Source organism: Psammomys obesus, unplaced genomic scaffold (assembly GCF_907164565.1).
Source record: "Psammomys obesus unplaced genomic scaffold, mPsaObe1.curated_primary_1811, whole genome shotgun sequence".
NCBI lineage: Eukaryota > Metazoa > Chordata > Mammalia > Rodentia > Muridae > Psammomys > Psammomys obesus.
Genome location: NW_026585797.1, coordinates 24,644,505 through 24,662,307, shown reverse-complemented (window position 1 = coordinate 24,662,307; position 17,803 = coordinate 24,644,505). Strand labels below are relative to the sequence as shown.

The following is a 17,803-nucleotide window of genomic DNA, read 5'->3' as shown; positions in this document are numbered from 1 at the left end:
TTTGGAAGTCAATCTGGTGCTTTCTCAGACAATTAGGAATAGTGCTTCCTCAAGATACAGCTATACCACTCCTAGGCATATACACAAAATTTGCTCAAGTACAAAACAAGGACATTTGCTCAACCATGTTTGTGGCAGCTTTATTTGTAATAGCCAGAAGCTACAAACAACCAAGATGCCCATCAACGGAGGAAAGGATACAGAAATTATGGTATTTTTACACAATGGAATACTACTCAGCAATAAAAAACGAGGAAATCATGAAATTTGCAGGCAAATGGTGGGATCTAGAAAAGATCATTCCAAGTGAGGTATCCAAGAAGGATAAAGACACACATGGTATGTACTCACTCATATAGTCCTATAAGATATGATAAACATAATGAAATCTATACACCTAAAGAAGATAAACAAGAAACAGGACCCGGAGTAAGATGATCGATCCTCACTTAGAAAGATGAATGGCGTGTGCATTGGACATAGGAGAAAACAAGTAACAGGACAGAAGCTTACCACAGAGGGTCTCTGAAAGACTCTACCTAGCAGTGTTTCAAAACAGATATTAAGACTCATAACCAAACCTTCGGCAGAGTGCAGGGAACCATATGAAAGAAGGGGGGGGTTAGTATGATGTGGAAAGGATAGGAGCTCCACAAGGACCAAATATATCTGGGCACAGGCTCTTTTCTGAGACTGACACTACACCAAGGATCATGTATGGATATAACCTAGAACCTCTGCTCGGATGAAGCTCGTGGTAGCTCAGTAACCAATTGGTTTCCCATAGTGAGGGGAACAAGGACTATTTCTAACAGGAAGTCAATGACTGGCTCTTTGACCTCCCCACCCCCCAAGGGAGGAGCAGTCCTGCTAGGCCACGGAGGAGGACTTTGTAGCAGTCCTGAAGATACCTGATAAAACAGGGTTAGATGGAAGGGGAGGAGGTCCTCCCCTATCAGTGGTCTTGGAAAAGGGCAGGAAGGAGATGAAGAAGTAAGGGAGGGAGGGTTTGGGAGGGAATAAGGGAGCGGGATACAGCTGGGATACAGAATTAATAAAATGTAACTAATAATAAAAAATAAAAAATTATAAAAAAGAGATGGGAAAGAGGCTTACATTTGAGGCCACAAAATAGAAGTATACATTATGGTTACAATATTGGGAATTTTCCTTTCCTTAAACCCTATAGTTCATGTTCAGAGATTAAGCTACTTGCCTAAAGGTCATAGGTCATAGGGAGTGCTATTCAGACTTCAACAAAATCCATTTAAATCTCTTATTAATACAAATATCTAGTAAATCCTCATGTGAGACAGACTGTTCATTATTATATATTTCTTGGTTTTTAGCTGCATGTATAAAGTCTAAAATGTACACAGCATTTTCCAGCTCAGTTGACATCTCAATGTGGATGTATCAGAATTTAGCCAACGGAAGGAAAGAGATGTGAAATCTTCAACTTCTAGATACCAGCTTGTGGAAAACAGTCAAATGCTTCAATGACACTTCTTCCTCTGTGATCGCTGGTACTATGATGTGCTCACAAATAAAAAATAACCAAGTTGAATGGTGCACCATCATAAGAAAATAGTCTTCACTAGAGTAAGGGAATTTTATTATTGCTTATTATTGCTACTGCTGTATTCTCAACATAATTTTTTAAGTCAACTGTAATCATAAGGCACTTGTCTTTTGTGAAAACTTGATTTCTTTCTTACAATTATAAATGAATTGCTCATGAGGGAGGGAGGGAGGGTTTGGGAGGGAATGAGGGAACGGGATACAGCTGGGATACAGAGTTAATAAAATGTAACTGAAAAAAAAAAAAAAGGATGAGCTCTCCCAGAGAACCCAGGTTTCATTCCTATTACCCACATGGCAGCTCACACCTGTCTGTAACTCCAGTTCCGAAAGAGGATCTGACCCCCTCCCACACTTATGCAAGCAGGAAGAACACCATTGTACATAAAGAGGATGGACATCAGAAGAAGAAGAAGAAAACAGGAAACAACCTAGGAACCTGCCACAGAGGACCTCTGAAAGGCTCTGCCCTGCAGACTATCAAAGCAGATGCTGAGACTTATGGCCAACTGTTGGGCAGAGTGCACGGAATCTTATGTAAGGAGTGGGAAACAGTAAGATCTGGAGAGGACAGGAACTCCACAAGGAGAGCAACAGAACCAGAAAATTTGAACACAGGGGTCTTCCCAGAGACTCATACTCCAACCAAGTACCAGGCATGGAGATAACCTAGAACCCCTGCACAGATGTAGCCCATGGCAGTTTAGTGTCCAAGTGGGTTCTACAGTAATGGGAAGAGGGACTGCCTCTGACATAATCTGATTGGCCTGCTCTTTGATCACCTCTCCCTGAGGGGAGAGCAGCCTTACCAGGCCACAGAAGATGACAATGCAGCTATTCCTGATGTGATCTAATAGACTAAGATCAGAAGGAAGGAGAGGAGAACCTCCCCTATCAGTGGTCTTGGGGAGGAGCATGCGTGAAGAAGGGGGAGGGAGGATGGGACCGGGACGGGAGGAGGGAGGGGCTTATGGGGGGATACAAAATGAATAAAGTGTAATTAATAAAAAAATAAGATTATACATAAAAATAAAATAAAAATAAATAAATAAATTTTAAAGAAGAAAAAAATAAATGAATTGCTCAATTGGGAAGTAATATAAGAACATTAGGTAAACAGATACTAATGAAAAATTACCCACAATATTAACACCCCCTTATTCACATCATGTGATTTTTCCTTCTATTTCCTGTAAAATTTATTTCAGTGCAATTAATAGTATTTTCTACTTAACACGTTAAGTTATAATTTGTTTCATTTATACCTGGGGAATAAATCTATATTTATAAGTGAGCATGTTGTGTTCTGTAAAGAGATTTCATTTATTTAATTGGATCTATTATGATGTTCTCAATTTTGAGCTCTAAAAGCTTATGTGGTATATATATATGATTTGAAAATCTTAATTCTCGGTATCTCCTTCCTTTTCTGTAAAACAAAAATAATTCTATCACTGCTGTGATACAGAAGATAAAATGTGTGTGTATAGAGAAATTTCTGACATGTAGTAAAGATTCATAATTATTAGGATATTTCACAATAGTTACTGTCAGCACCTTCTAACTTTAAATCTCTTTCCTATTATTTATTTATTTATTCTTTTATTTATTACAATTTATTCACTTTGTATCCCCACTGTAGTCCCCTCCCTCAGCTCCTCCCAGTCCCACCCGACCCTAGCTTAGCTGGTCTCATCAAGACTGGCTTCATCATCTTCTTCTGTGGCCTGGAAAGGCTGTACCCCTCCCCCCCCAAGGGAAGGTGATCAAAGAACCTGCCCTGAATTCATGTCAGAGACAGTCCCTCTTTCCCTTACTAGGGAACCCACTTGGAAACTGAGCAGCCTATGGGTTTCTTCTGAGCACGGAGTCTAGGTCCTCTCCATGCATGGTCCTTGATTGGAGTATTGGTCTCTGCAGGTGTTCCTGGGCCCCAGTTTTTTGGCTCTGTTGTTCTCTTTGTGGAGTTCCTGTCCCCTCCAGGTCTTTCAATCTCCCTCTTCTTCCATAAGGATTCCTGCACTCTGCCCAAAGTTTGGCTATGAATCTCAGTATCTTCTTCGATACCCTAGTGGGCAGAGGTCCTAGAGGTCCCTGTGGAAGAATCCTGTCCTGTTCTTTATCTTGTAGTATATGAACTGGTTCTTTTTCCTCTTTTAGACATCCATCTCAGTTTAGAGAAAAGGTAGCCTACAATATTCAAATTCAGTGCTTCTCTCTGTCTCTGTCCCTGTGCCTGATGGAGACAGGGAAGCCTGGTGTAAAAGCTTCTGTTACTGTCTAGTCAAAGTTATTGAATTATAACTTATCTTAGTCTTTTCCTCCACTCTTTTAAAAATTCTTTATCTTGATCTCTCTGAAAATTATTTTGACTGTTTCAGGCATAAGAGAGAAAATGCATCTTGCAAGAAATGGTTAGTTTCTTCTTTTCTTGATAATTATCCAGCTAGTATCATTCAACTTCTTCGTGGAATGATTAAAAACATATCTATAGAAGGAAGCAGCAATTTAAAAACTCCCCAAGTAAGTAGAACATGCCAATTTGTTGTTTGTTTAAATAATTGGTGGTGGTTTATTATAAGCCCATTACTGTCAGCAAAAATATAAAACTGCAATTTTTCTTTTTCTTTTACCCTGCTCTGTTTCAAGTAATGTTTTAGTAGCAATCATCACGGACACACTGGTCAGAGAATAGAACAGAAAAGCACTTGCCAGGGTTTTTTTACTCTGTGACCTTTGAAAATCTCTACCTAATACTTCTTAGCAATGTCCACTTATTTTTGATTACTTTGTTCCATTTCAAAGGCATCTGCGGATCGACAAAAATACATTTAAAAAATCAAATTTTCTGGCAACCTTAACAGAGATTTGTTTCAGCGCCAGTATCAACATTGAAATCAACATTGGAAAACAGATTTGTGTCCTCACGTAAGCATTTCATTTCTACTCAGAAAGCTAGAATATTTAGGCAGGAGAAGATAAGAGACATTTGACAGGGGTGATAAGTTTGAGTTATGAATATTAACTAAGTGGCCACACAAGTAAGGTGACCTTTTTGAAGCTTCTCGAATGATTTGTTTTACAAACAATTGGGCTGCTAACAAGTGAAGGTGCAGAGTCCAAAATTCTGCGAAATTCTGTATTTCAAAAGTGATGAATTAAACCAAAACAGAAATGCAACGTTTAAAAAAACTTGGTAATTGCATTATCGCTGACAGATTCTAATCAACATAATATTTGACGACCTAATGAAAAACAAATGCTCTAAACCATTGCAACCTAAATCACTAAATACTTTTGATTTTTATTAACTATTTTTGTATAATATTTTGCTAATGTAAAAAACAGCAAGTCAGTAACAATTGGCTACATCATTAATTTTATTAAAATAATCAACATTTTAATTTATAGTTCTTGGTAACATATTTCTTGGTAACATATTCCACCACATGTGGACATGATTGCAACAATTTATGTAAAGCAAAATCAAATTACTTTCTGAGGCTGCATCAAATAGCAAATATTGACAAATATTATTTTTATTTCTGATGCAAATAATTTTCCTAGAAACATTTAAATAAGTATATTCAGGAAACATTTAAAAATACATATAACATCAATTAGTCAAAATAAAAAGTACTTCATAATTTAAAAAAATATATTTACTACAGAAAATGAGAACATTGAAAATATTTTTTAAATATTTTTCACATTTCTATTACTTTAAAAAGAAGGCATATTTTTATGTTTTGCCTACTAATCATGTAGGTGCACAGCAATGAATATATACGCTTCGTTCTTTCCCATATTATAAGGATCACACATTTTTCCATTTGTATAAAGTCTTCTGGAAGTACTGTGGATTTCCTTCTAGACTATCAACTTGCATAAACATCATTTTTCATATGGTCACAATAGTTACCTCATTCAACACATTTTTTTTGTCAAGAATTTTATTATCTTAGAATATTTATATCTTATAACTTATATTTCAAATCTCATATCTAAATATTTCATTTATATATAAATATACATTTAGGTGTAAAATATTTAAATATAGCTTATATAATTTCTTTAAAATAGATCCTGAGAAAATGGAACTCAAAATATTTTAGCAGACATCAACAAAGACAGAGTAATAAAAATATAAATTCCAGTATCTTAGTGTGCATAAAGTTTATATAACTATACAACCCATTAGAATATTGTGAAAGGGGATAAAAATTTTATTGAAGAGATTTAATTTTTTGCTTTTAACTTTAAATAGTACAGCCGAAGGACATTTACCTTCACAGTCTCAAAGAAGATAATGGTCAGGATAAAGAAAGGGTGAGGTATTGTTAGTCACACTGGTCTCCTCTCAGCCCATCAAGAATCTTTCCTGCAACTTAGACTTCCTTTATTTCCCCTTATTTGAAGTTGGTTATTGTCCAGTCTTGGAGGTATTTCCGAATTCTAGTTGTGTGGGTTAGTGTTTCAGTAGATGTCTTGTGATTTTTGAACTTTTCAATCAAAGGAGAATATTTGAAACATTGAATTGCCATGGGATTTTTTTTTCCAATGTTTTAATTCGTGACTTTAGAAAATGAAGCGTCTATAAAAAATTTTCACCATCTACTGTGGAAACTTCTCTGACGAGGTTTGAGCGGGGCAGTAATCGGTGTCACAGTCATTCAGAGTTGGTTAAAAACAGAGACACTGTTCAAAATAGAGAAAGAGACTGCACAGTGCTCAGCTCTAAATGGTGGCACCTATAACACATCTCTATCCCCAAAGTTGAGAAGTCCTTATGGAAGAAGGGCAAGAAGGACTGTGAGGGCTGGAAGTAGCGGACAACCAGACGAAGCAGTGCTTTCTATGCATAGCAAGGCAGTTACACACACAAACTTGGTGTTGTGACAGCATCCCCAAGACCTGTGCAAGCTGAGCCAGAACAATTCCCAGCATAGAGGAAGGAGGTGGGCATGGCATTTTGTCTCCTGGAGTGGTACAGAGAAGTCAGCTTGGTTATGTGCTCATTCTGTGACTGCTCGGCCAGAGCAGAGAGCCACCCAGGATTGATTTCTGCAAGTTTATTACAGGTCTGGTTCTCAGTTCACTCTGCAATGAATATCTGCATGATTCTAGAAGGCATGCATACCAATAGCACCTTGATTTTAGGACTTCTGAGTTTCAGAAATGTAAGATAATAAATTTTTATTATTTTAACATGTTATTATTATTTTTTTAGCATTCATTATATTAGTGTTAGAAACTCGGTGTGTGTGACAATTGGTATTTATATTCCTTTCTTAAGCATTGCTTCCAATTCCATTTAAAGAGGAAAATAAATCATGGAGTTTGAGCAAGTAGAATTCATGTCACTTACCTTGGAAATTGTTTAATAACTTCTTTCAGAAAAATGCAATTAGATGCCTAATTTATAGAATTAGCCAAATGTCTACGATCTAAACATGTGTACTATGATCAACTTCAAGGTACCAATATTATGCCACTGACCACAGAACCAGGAAGAGGTATCAGTTTCTACACATGACTGTATGCATATGGGTTTGGGTATGTGTATTTCTAGGCATACGTGTGAATGCAAATGCAGAATTCCTATATTAATTAGAATTTCTCTCTTCTGTCAGAAGAACTATAAAAGAACATAAGTGGGAAAATGGGCCAAAGTCTCTTGGAAGAGGGAATTGTGAATTCAGATTCCTGATGGGGGACTGAGTTTGATGTTTTAATTGTCTTTCAGGTGTATCTAAAGGAATTGACTTAGTGCGACTACTATCACAAGATAGCATATACCAGCTGTCTTATAAACAACAGAAATTAATACTCATTATTCTAGAGGCTGAGAAGTCAGAGATCATGCTAGGAGGTTTAAATTCTGGTGGTTTCCTCTTCTGATGCCCAGATGATGTCTTATAGTTTTGTCTTTACTTTGTGTGAATGAAAGCAAAGACAACTTTCCTAGGCCTCTTTGGTAACCACACTCATCTCGACCATAGGAATGATGTCGTCTAGGTATAATTACTTCCCAAAGCTCTCCTCTGTCCCCACATCAGACTGGGGATTCGGTCTAGGGATTAGGTTTGGGGAGTTACAAGGTTTTAGAGTATCAGGTATCAGGAAAGCTAACACAGGTGGAGAAGAGTCATTTGTTAAGTTGTGTTTGGATGGAAGCCCTGCTCAACCCTGCAGAAGCTAGGAAACCCCATCTGCCCCCTTTACCCCAACCCCGCCCACACTGAGCAACCTCTGAACAAAGGAGAGACACCCAGAGCCTCGTTCCACATTGCTGGTAGCTGTCACAACCTCCTCCTCCTGATGCTGCCCCACAAATCCCCGCCTAAGTGCTCAGCTCTTGACCATACTTGGGCACAAGACCAGCCTGTGGCTTACACGTCATCACGCTTAGCCTACAGTCTATAAAACTTCCCCTACCATAGTACAGGCACAAGACTCACTCAGCCCTGCTCCTTCGGACTGATGGATCTGACCAGGGGCAGCACCTAGTGAATCTGCTTTTAATTTGGTCTAATCTGGCCTTAATTTGGTCTAATCTGTGTCACCATTAGAGAAAAAAAGCCCATTACCAGGGAGTCATTATAAGTATGTATTAAGTGTGTTTATTTAGGGTTCCACAGAGAAGGCCTCACAGATGTGAAGATAGAAGGTCCTGATGAGACCTGATAGGCTAGGGTCAGATGGAAGGGGAGGAGGACCTTCCCTATCAGTGGATTTGGAGAGGGGCATAGGAGGAGTTGAGGGTGGGATGGTGGAATTGGGAGGGAATGAGGGAGGGGGCTACAGCCGGGATACAAAGTGAATAAACTGTAATTAATATAACAAATAAAATTTTAAAAAAGTTAAGGTAGCTGCAGTTTGGTTAGAAGAAAGAACAAAACTTCCCTGTGAGCCCTAGAAATCACATTTGGCAGGCAGTATTTTCCCTCACAGATAAAGATTTCCCAGTCTTTAACTTTTATATAAAGAATGTTTTTAGAAAACCCACCTTCTACTAACCTGGGTTCATAGAAGCTCACAGATATTGAACTGAAAACCAGGGAGCCTGCATGACACTAACCTAGGCCCACTGTAAATATATAACAGCTGTGTAGCTTGGTTATTCATGTAGGACTCCTAAGAGCAGGGCTGTTTCTGACTCTGTTCCCTGCTTTTGGGACCCTTTCCTCCTACTGGGTTGCCTTGTCCAGCCTTAATAGGACAGCAGGTGCCTAGGATTATTGCAACTTTATATGCCATGGCTGGTTGATATCTTTGGGATGCCTGCCCTTTTCTGAAGAGTAATGGGGGCGGGGAGGAGGTGTGGGGAGTGGCATGCAGTGAAGATGTTTAAAAAAAAAAAAAAAAGAATGTTGTGTTAAAAGTCCAAATTGGGACTCCTATTTTCTAAGGGTGAAATGGTATTTTCAGGATGTTGGTTTTAATCTGTGCTGCCTTACATGATCTAAGTCTCTTGTCAATATTACAAGCTAACTATACCAGCAGCAACAAAATGTGCTTAAAAGATGGCACATTCCAAGTGTGCAATCCTGGGACTTCAGCTGACTCACTGATTATTGATTCTTCTCTCCTGATAGCCTTGTACAAACGAATCACCTACAGCTTAAAGAATGAAGAAATAAATCTTCACCACCAATCTAAATGTTTTCCAATAATATAAAGACAAGACCCAATTAAAAGTTGCTCAAAATAAGTTGCCTTTCTTTACCCCCATTTTCTTTGCTTCTCCCAGTGACAAAATCTACTCTTTCAACTTGACAACATATTAATTTGGTATTTAATCAAACTTTAACTTCTTGATTTGCAAATCGATTTTGTACGTGGATAATTTGGTCTTTGTTTTTTTTAAATTATTATAACATTGCTTATGATTTCTTGGTTGAGATAAATCAATCTAGAAACGCCATTTCTCTTTTTTTCCTTTTGAAGCTAAAGGAAGGCATTGCGGGGAAGAATGAAGTCATATGGCTTAAAAATCACTTTTAGCTTACAATGAATAGAAACATGTTGAGGCACAGTCTGGAGGTGTTCTAATAACATAGATGAGACATAATGGCAATATGGTCAAGAGTGATAGCAGCAGAAGTGGGGAGAGTTTTCTACTGTTAATCAGAGTTGATCTGTTTGAAGAAATTGAGTGGAAGGTGTGGCAAGAAAAGTAGGCAAAGCAGATCATGAGATTTTTGTATTAGTCTTTGCAAAGATGGAAGCACCATCATCTGTAGGGTGAAAAATGACTGAAGCCTTGGGGGAGATCAAGAGCTAATTTTGGTCATGTGACATTTAAGAACTTTTAAGAGGACTGTGAACTGAGAGCGGATACCTTAAAGTCAGAGGAGAAAATCAGCTGACATTTTAGATTCATTTAAAAATTATTCTGGATGAGTTCATATATAAAAAAACAGAGCAGGGGTACTGTGCATATGAACTCAGAGAGATTGTTGCAGAATGCGAGGGCCAGCATGTGTATGTGCCGGTTGGGCTCCCACCACTGAGAGTAGAAGTAAGTGGTCACAAGCCCCTATCCCTAACCCAGGAAGCTGTCTCCAACTGGTAGCTTTTGTTTTCTCTAATTTCTCCACTGCAGGTTCAAACCACTCTTAAGGGCATGCACCAGGCCAGGCAAAGCCAGCCAACACAACAAGAACTCAGTAGCATTTTTGGAGGTTCTTTGTCTCATAATGTTTTGTCAGGGTATTTTTATTTTAACCTTACTGGTCCTTAGAATACATATTATGGCTTCTGCTTTTGTGTTTTTATTGGATTTCTGTGTGTGAATGTGTTTCTGGATCTATCTGCTTTCTTGTGTTTTTCCTTGGCTTTTTCTTCTGTTTGTTTTGCTCTCTTCTAATTTGCTTTTGTTTTTTATATCGTTTTTATTACTATTCTTTGGATTCCTGTTTGTTTTCTAAGGAGACAGAAATGGTGTGCATTTGAGTAGGCAGGGAAGTGGGGAGGATCTTGGAGCAGTCAGAAAATTTTATGACTATATATTTTATGAAAGAATTCTATTTTCAGTAAAGCAATAAAAAAGTATGTTTGAAAGTTATAGGGACATTAAGGAAGGGAGCCTTAAAGGGAGGCCATTTGTGAAGAGAATCTGATGTGAAGGAAAATAAATCTTATGCAGAACGAAATGCAATTATATAAGAGTGTGTTTTTGTTGCTTGCTGTTACTATCAGAAAACCAGGCTGCGCTAGTAAGGCCTAAATTCCTAAGGAATCCTGATAAAATACAGACTTCTTTCATTTACTGTCTAGTCCATTGGAATCCAGTTGCTTGACTGAGAGCCTGCCTAGCACAGGAGGCTCTTAATGGGCTTATCCACTAATCTCACAATTTCCCATCCCCTCTCTCTGGAAACAAGAGTCCAAGTACAACTCCACTGAGAACTGTAAACAGAAAGTGAGCAAAACAAGCCTGAGCCCTTTAAGGAGTGGACAAGGTAGAAACACACTCTCGGCCCAGGGAGTCCCTTCAGCCTGCGCTTCCGGTGCTGTGGGCGTGGCTTGCGGGTGACGTCACTGCCGCGCGCCGACGCGCCGACTGGCGGCAGATTCAAACCTAGGGCGCTGGGGCCTGGGGAAGGGAGCGGTGTGCGAGCTGGCAGCGTCGCCCTCGGCGCCTCTGCAGGTGAGCGGTCCAGCTGTCGCGGAAGCCCGAGTTGAGGGACGCGCGCTCGGCCGCGAAGATGGCGTACTCCGCCACGGTCTCGAAGCGGGTGAAGCGCAAGGCGCCCCGCGGCTTCCTCAAGGGCACCGTCAAGCAGAGGAAGCCGCACCTCCGCCTGGAGCGGTGCAGCGACCTCCTGGTGAGTCCTGCCACGCCTGTCTCTTTTCGCCCGGACCGGCGGCGTCCCAGCCTTGTCCCACCCGGGGGACGCGGAAGCCCTGGGGAGGTAGATAGAGCCAGTGTGTGGGAGGGAAGGTTGGCTCCAGCAGGAGCCGCGCTTCTTACTGCTTCCCAGACTGCCCGGCCTTGTGATGAGTTTACTTGGGCAGGGTCTGGAAGGTAAACGGTCTGAGTACAGATTTGGCCTCCCCAGCTCCTTCTGTTGTCATCGAACACATTGCTCTATGGCTGCTGCACTGGTTCCCTTTCTAAAGGCGTGGCATTCAAAAGGGATCATGTGGCTGTGGATTCATCTTCCTAGACAGATGATCGAACCCTCTTCAAGAGTTTAACCTTTCAAGGCTGTCACTTATCAGGTTCCTATTTACCCGGAATATAATGCATATAATGCTTTTCAGTAATTGAAACAACTGACTGTTCTGCTTTGAAGTAAATTCTATTTGTGCTTGTTTTTTTTTTTTTTGTTTGTGTGTGTGTGTGTGTGTGTGTGTTTGTGTGTGTGTGTGTGTGTAGAGCCAAAATACAGCCCCTCCCCTATGGGGGGGGCAATACTTCTGTCATTTGTTCTTTTCCTTTCTCATATTCTATTAGAAAAGGCAAGGTTGCTGTTTTGTTTTTCCCACTCCTGACTCTGTGGTAGCGGTTGAAGCAGCCGCAGTGAGTTCAGCTTCCCTCTGTTTTCACTGGAGCCTGTTAGAGAGGAAAACCCACCTGATGAGGAATACCCAGGAGTCCACTAGCAAATTCAAGGGGTTGACAGGCCAGCTTAGATTCCTGTTCTCTGTCCTGGAGTGAGCAGTGGATAATATGGTCTCTCTGGTGGAGCCCTGTGGGTGGCAGGGGAAAGAAACCTATCTTGTAACAGTGGGAGAAGGGAAGTTCCACTGGCCATTTGTTGCTTCCAGCTGTTCATCTGGCTTTTGCTAAACAGTTCCTGTCTGGTCCTTATGCCATTTCTTTGCTCACAGCTTTCTGCTCTCCATTAATTTTATAATCTTACCCAATAAAGTATTCCATGTCATCCATAAGGTTCTTCCTGTTTAAAGCAGTAGGTCTTGCTCTTTTTTCTGAATGCCATGCCCGTTATTGAAATGTTAATACCGTTCCTGGTGATTCATTTCTTGATGGTGTCTGCCCGCAGTGTGGAGTCTTAGGGGGTGGTTGTCCCATTTAGTCCCATTTAGAATTGGATCACGGGCCTTTTGTCTTCTCTATGTTTGGCACAATGCCTTAAAGCTTCTGAGTCAGGGTATTTCTTGGAATACTTGTGCCTGATATAAGTATTAAAATAAAGAAAATCGTGAAAGATACCTTTTAACTAACACACCTGTAAGAAGCTATGGACTAGGAAGTTGTAATAAATTTCCTAAAGATGCATCATTTGTGTTAAAAAGGTTCATTAATAGATATATTTATATACACATGCACATATAATATTTATAAGTCATCTAATGATATTTTATATATAATTATAGTGGTTAACTATCTAATGATGCTTTGCTTTTAAAGATTCATCTGAATTGCATACTCTTTGTTCATCGGTTGGCAGAAGAGTCCAGGACAAATGCTTGTGAGAATAAATCTGGAGTTATCAAATGGGATCATGTACTGGCTGCAGCCAAGGTAAACTATAAATTCTCTTTTTAAGCAAGGGTTAGTCTTAAAAATACTACTATAGGTATCATCGTTGTCTGTTTAAAGATTTTAATTTCAAAATACCTGTAAACTAAGATTGTACAAGAACAGTTGAATCATAGTTTGATAAAATTAGGAAAGACTAGAAGAGGTGAACCAGTGAGGAATGTTGCTGAACTTTGTTTAAGAATGCTTTGGAGCTGCATTTAAAGACATAAAATGCTCAGCATTTTGTAAATTTGTTTAAGCTCATGACATTTTCTTTTATAGTACCTGTATTAATGTCTCTTTGCTCAGAGAAGTGTTGGCCTGGGTTACAGACCTGCATTTTGTGCATGCGCTGCCATCTTTATGAGGCTTCTCAATGCTCTTCAGTGAGAAACATCACAACTACTAAATGAGTACTTTCTTGAAAACAATGCAATGAATTAGAGCATAAGAAATATATGTGAGTGTTTCACATTTAGACCTTTGTTTTCTCTACATTTTTATTGCCTTTATTGTGTGCCTGCATGTGTGTGCTTGCATGTGTGTGTACACATGTCTGCATGTGCCCTTGTCACAGCGTACCTGTGCAGATCAGGGCAACTTTTGGCAGCTGGTCCTCTCCACGACGTGGATTCAAACTCAGGTCGTCAGCCTTAACAGTCAGTGTCTCTATCTGCTCAGCTAGCCCATGGGACCTGAGGTCCATTTTTCTTTTTTAAACTGTTGTAGCTAAATTCTTTTAAACATTTATTTTTATTTTTGTTTATTTTTTTTTTTGGAGCTAATTTAGGTTTTATCCTCCCAGCCTTTTTGCAACTGAATATTTCCTTTTTTCTTATTTTTCAACATTTTATGTTTTGAATATTGTGTGTGAAGCAAGTTATTCAATATGAGATCACCAGTCTTAACCGCCAGTTGATATAATTCCAGCTAAATTGTGAAACATTTTACACTGTGGTGAGTTTATACCACCTGATACTGCTTTAGAGGTGCTTTGAGTTTAAGGACAGTTTTTAATACTCTAGATCATTAATTTGTTGGCAGTCAGGGGCTTGGGGACAGCATACGACACAACATCTAAAACCTAGTTTGAAATCAACAGTTTTGACACTTTCAGCTTTTAAGTGGCAAGGTTTGTGAATGAAAGTGACTCTAAAATGAGGTTTGGTAGTCTAGGGATGTTTCACATTTATTGAGAGAAGTTTACCACATTAGAGAAATCCAGGGCCCCTACATTGCAGATCAGTAATCATGACAGATGTTCCATAGGTATAACATGTATCTTCATGTCCTTTCTTACAGGTAATTCTGAAGAAGAGCAGAGGTTAGAGGTCAACATGTGTTTAAGAGTGACATGTGTGTTAATTTAATTGGGAACAGATCATAAAAGCACATCGTATGTATCAGTTCATATTGTGGCTCGTTAAAACATTGCCTAGATGTGCAGTGTGTACAGTTTACTTTTTAAAGGCTTCATGTTCATTCATTAACGGCTTCTCAGCTCCCTTCTGTGTTGCTGCTCTCGTGCACCACATCGCACTGCATGAAACACTCAACTTCGGCTGTATTCACAAAGTATTTCTGTTTAGTTTTGTGCTACACTAATAGTAACAGTAACATTTCTCACTTAGAAGATTGTAAGCATCAGCTAAAGATCTTACAAACCTGTTTCCCTATGTAAAGCACAACAAGAAGTTTTGAAGCAAACTAACCTGCTTTCTTCACATACTGGAATCTAGTAGATAAGACATTTTCCCACAGCAGCATTTCAGTTCCACAGAGATCTTCTTGGGTCTCTTACACTCATTCAGCTGCCACATCTTCTACCAGACTGCCACCCTAACCGACTCTTCTCCACCTCTATAATTACGAGAATGGTATATAAATGGAAGCTTGTAAGAAACAACCTGTGGAGACTCTATGTTATGCAGTAATATCCTTGTGTTCTCTTCAAGTCATTGCATGTGTTTGGTGCTGCATGGTGTGGATGCACCAAATTTTGTATAGCTGCTTATTGAGGAACATTTTGATATGTCTAATTTGGGGGTTATTATAAATAAAATTTTATGAATGGTTGTAAACAGGTTTTTCTTAATGTGTATGAGTTTTCATTTTTTTTTCTGGGAAAAAGGCCTAGAAGTTTGATTGATGGGTCAAATGGCAAATATATATTTAACTTCAAAAAACAAACTAACTATTATAGAGTGATTATACTAATTTACATTTTCACAAAAAGTGTATGAAAGTAATTTTGTTTGCCTTCTGGTACATGTTTAGTTTTGTTATTTTAATTTTAAAAATTTTAGCTGTTCTGACAGGAATGTGTGGTTTTAATTTACATTGTGCACATTGCACAGTGGCTTTTGTTTATGTTGGGGTTTTATTACAAACTGACATATAGTGGGAAGCTTATAAGCAAGTTTTCTTGAGTTAGTTGTGGTTAGAAGTCCAAAACTAGAGTGTTCACACAGGTGAGTTCTGGTGATGTTTATATTTAGTTATTCAACTTCAGCTTGCAAAGATTTAGGAAGTTCACATTCTGTGGGAGAAAGATTGTAGTGATTTTGAAGGACTGAAGATACAGTCTAATCCCGTGAAGAGAATCATACTCCAACCATGGACAATGCAGGAAGAGGACCTAAAACTCCGGCTTGGAAGGTAGTTATCTTATTACACTGTAAAATGGTTTCTGGGTACGAAACTCAAGGCATCAGGTTATATCTGGATTTTGAACTGAAGGACTTGAAGAACTAGACCTGAAGGAGTTGAAGTGTCAGTTCCTCTAATTACACACGGCCAGTAGTAATGTACTTTTATATAAATCCTTGTGGAAATAAACATGTTTTTCTTCTGATCCCAGCTGTGGGATGTGGGGCAGAGTCAGGTAGTCCACAGCAGCAAACCGTTTGCCTCCTGCAGTCTCTGAGAGGAGCTCTTTGCCACCTGTGGAGAGTTTAAATCTTAGGACTGGAGGGAGGATAAATGCCAGAGCCCAGAGAGTGTTGAGCTCTGAGAACGAACAAGACTGCTGCTGCTTCCCACCTGCAGCTCTTGGTTGCTGTTGATGCTATTCTGAAAACAGGATTGGACTGGCTCCAAGGAACATGATTACCCTAACCAGCAGGAAGCAGCTAAGAGAACTCCTCCCTCTTCCACTAACCCTTCCTCTCTCCTACCTGGTGTTGGGGTGTTGGAAGGGATTGGGGTGGAGTAGGAAGCGAGAAATAGAAGAAATATAAATAGGAGGTTGGGGATTTAGCTCTGTGGTAGAGGCCTTGCCTAGCAAGCACAAGGCCCTGGGTTCCGTCCTTAGCTCTGGAAGAAAAAAAAAAAGACAACAAGATCTATCAGCAGAATCTATGAAACAAAACAAACTAAAGAAATGTAAATAAAAGTTTTTTTAAAGTATGCCAACACTTCTTGAATTTTGAGAATAGTAGAGATTTGAGATCCTAACAAAGAATAATTTAGAAATATTAAACTCCTAACATTGAATTTATTAATTTTGATGTTCTGAACCAAAGAATATCTTTATTTTGTATGTATTATTTGTATAAGAGTGCTAAGCATAGTGTCTATTTTACTGAAAAGCCATCTCTAGCATTTATTTCTTTTTTCCCTATGTCCTTTCCACTTCTAACTTTTCTTCTGTGATCTTGTAGTTTTGTTGTTGTGGTTGCTAAGGCTTGAACCCAGGGCCTCATGGTTGCTGGGCAGCTATGCTACCACTGAACAATATTCCAAACTCTCCCTTAATTTTCTTTAATTTGTATTTCTATTCAAAAAGGTTTTCAGAGTTAATTGTCAAATTGGAATAACTCTTGATTTGTTTGAAGCTGTATATAATAAAATAAACTGCTGGAAGGAAATTTGTGTCAAAAGATATATCTTGTGTAAAGTTGGAGTAGCTTTGGCTTGTATGCTTAATTTAACTTAAAAACATTTCTAGTTAATGTAAAAATATGCAATGAAAGGAAAAATGGCTAGTTCTGTTAAGTCTCAGTGTGCTTATTCTGATAGAGTCATACACAGCAATACCTCTTTAGTGAACAGCAGCACTCACTACAGAAACTATGGTGTCAGTTGGAAAGAATCTGAGATTTGTAGGTTGAGGCCATGATAACTAATAGACTGTTACCGGAAAGTCATTTGTCTCAGATGGGAGGGCTATCTTCGGCTGGATAGCTGTACTGGTGAGAAAGAACAGACTAGAGGCTGTAAACTGGCAGGGCGGGTACAGTACTTGGCCTGCAGGGAAAAAAAATTGAATTAGCTCTATTAAAAAAATTAAATTACACATACAAATTTAATTTCTGGCTTCATTTAAAAAGTTGGACAGTATGACAAGAATATAGCTATAATCAGTTGGACCTAAACTGTAGCTTCTTTCAGATAACCTTTTTTGATTTATTCCACCTAGGGATGTTTTTATTTTAACATCATCACTCTGTATGTTTTTGAGTGAATTCATAAACCATTTGAAACCTCGGATTTCTCTTGACATATCTAGGGGATTTTATTGACACATCCTATTCCTGACTCAATTATGTTCTCATTCTTAACATCGCTTCCACAGTTCTCTCATGTTTCTCTTAGCAACAATCATCCTGTTGGTTGTAAGGCTTACTCTATTGCACTTCAAGTAGAGCAGCCACATTCTGAGGAATCTGGTCCCAGTAAAATATGGAAATATGTTTGAACTTACCCAATTATCAGTTCTCGTCA

General features: G+C 39.0%; 1 protein-coding gene across 1 annotated transcript; it reads left to right on the top strand.

The window, feature by feature from the left end:
* The first annotated feature begins 11,180 nt into the window (after nt 1–11,180).
* Cenpw (centromere protein W) lies at nt 11,181–15,203 on the top strand. The gene is made up of 3 exons (XM_055599437.1): nt 11,181–11,414; nt 12,965–13,078; nt 14,381–15,203. Exons 1-3 carry the CDS (start codon nt 11,295–11,297, stop codon nt 14,405–14,407), a joined length of 261 nt encoding a protein of 86 aa, XP_055455412.1. The 5' UTR covers nt 11,181–11,294; the 3' UTR covers nt 14,408–15,203.
* The last annotated feature ends 2,600 nt before the right edge of the window (nt 15,204–17,803 follow it).

Excerpts from the sequence above, each read along its gene's own strand:
- Cenpw (XM_055599437.1), top strand. The coding sequence starts at position 11,295 with ATGGCGTACTCCGCCACGGTCTCGAAGCGGGTGAAGCGCAAGGCGCCC. Across the intron at positions 11,415-12,964 it reads AGCGGTGCAGCGACCTCCTG|ATTCATCTGAATTGCATACT; the intron begins GTGAGTCCTGCC and ends TTGCTTTTAAAG. Across the intron at positions 13,079-14,380 it reads ATGTACTGGCTGCAGCCAAG|GTAATTCTGAAGAAGAGCAG; the intron begins GTAAACTATAAA and ends CCTTTCTTACAG.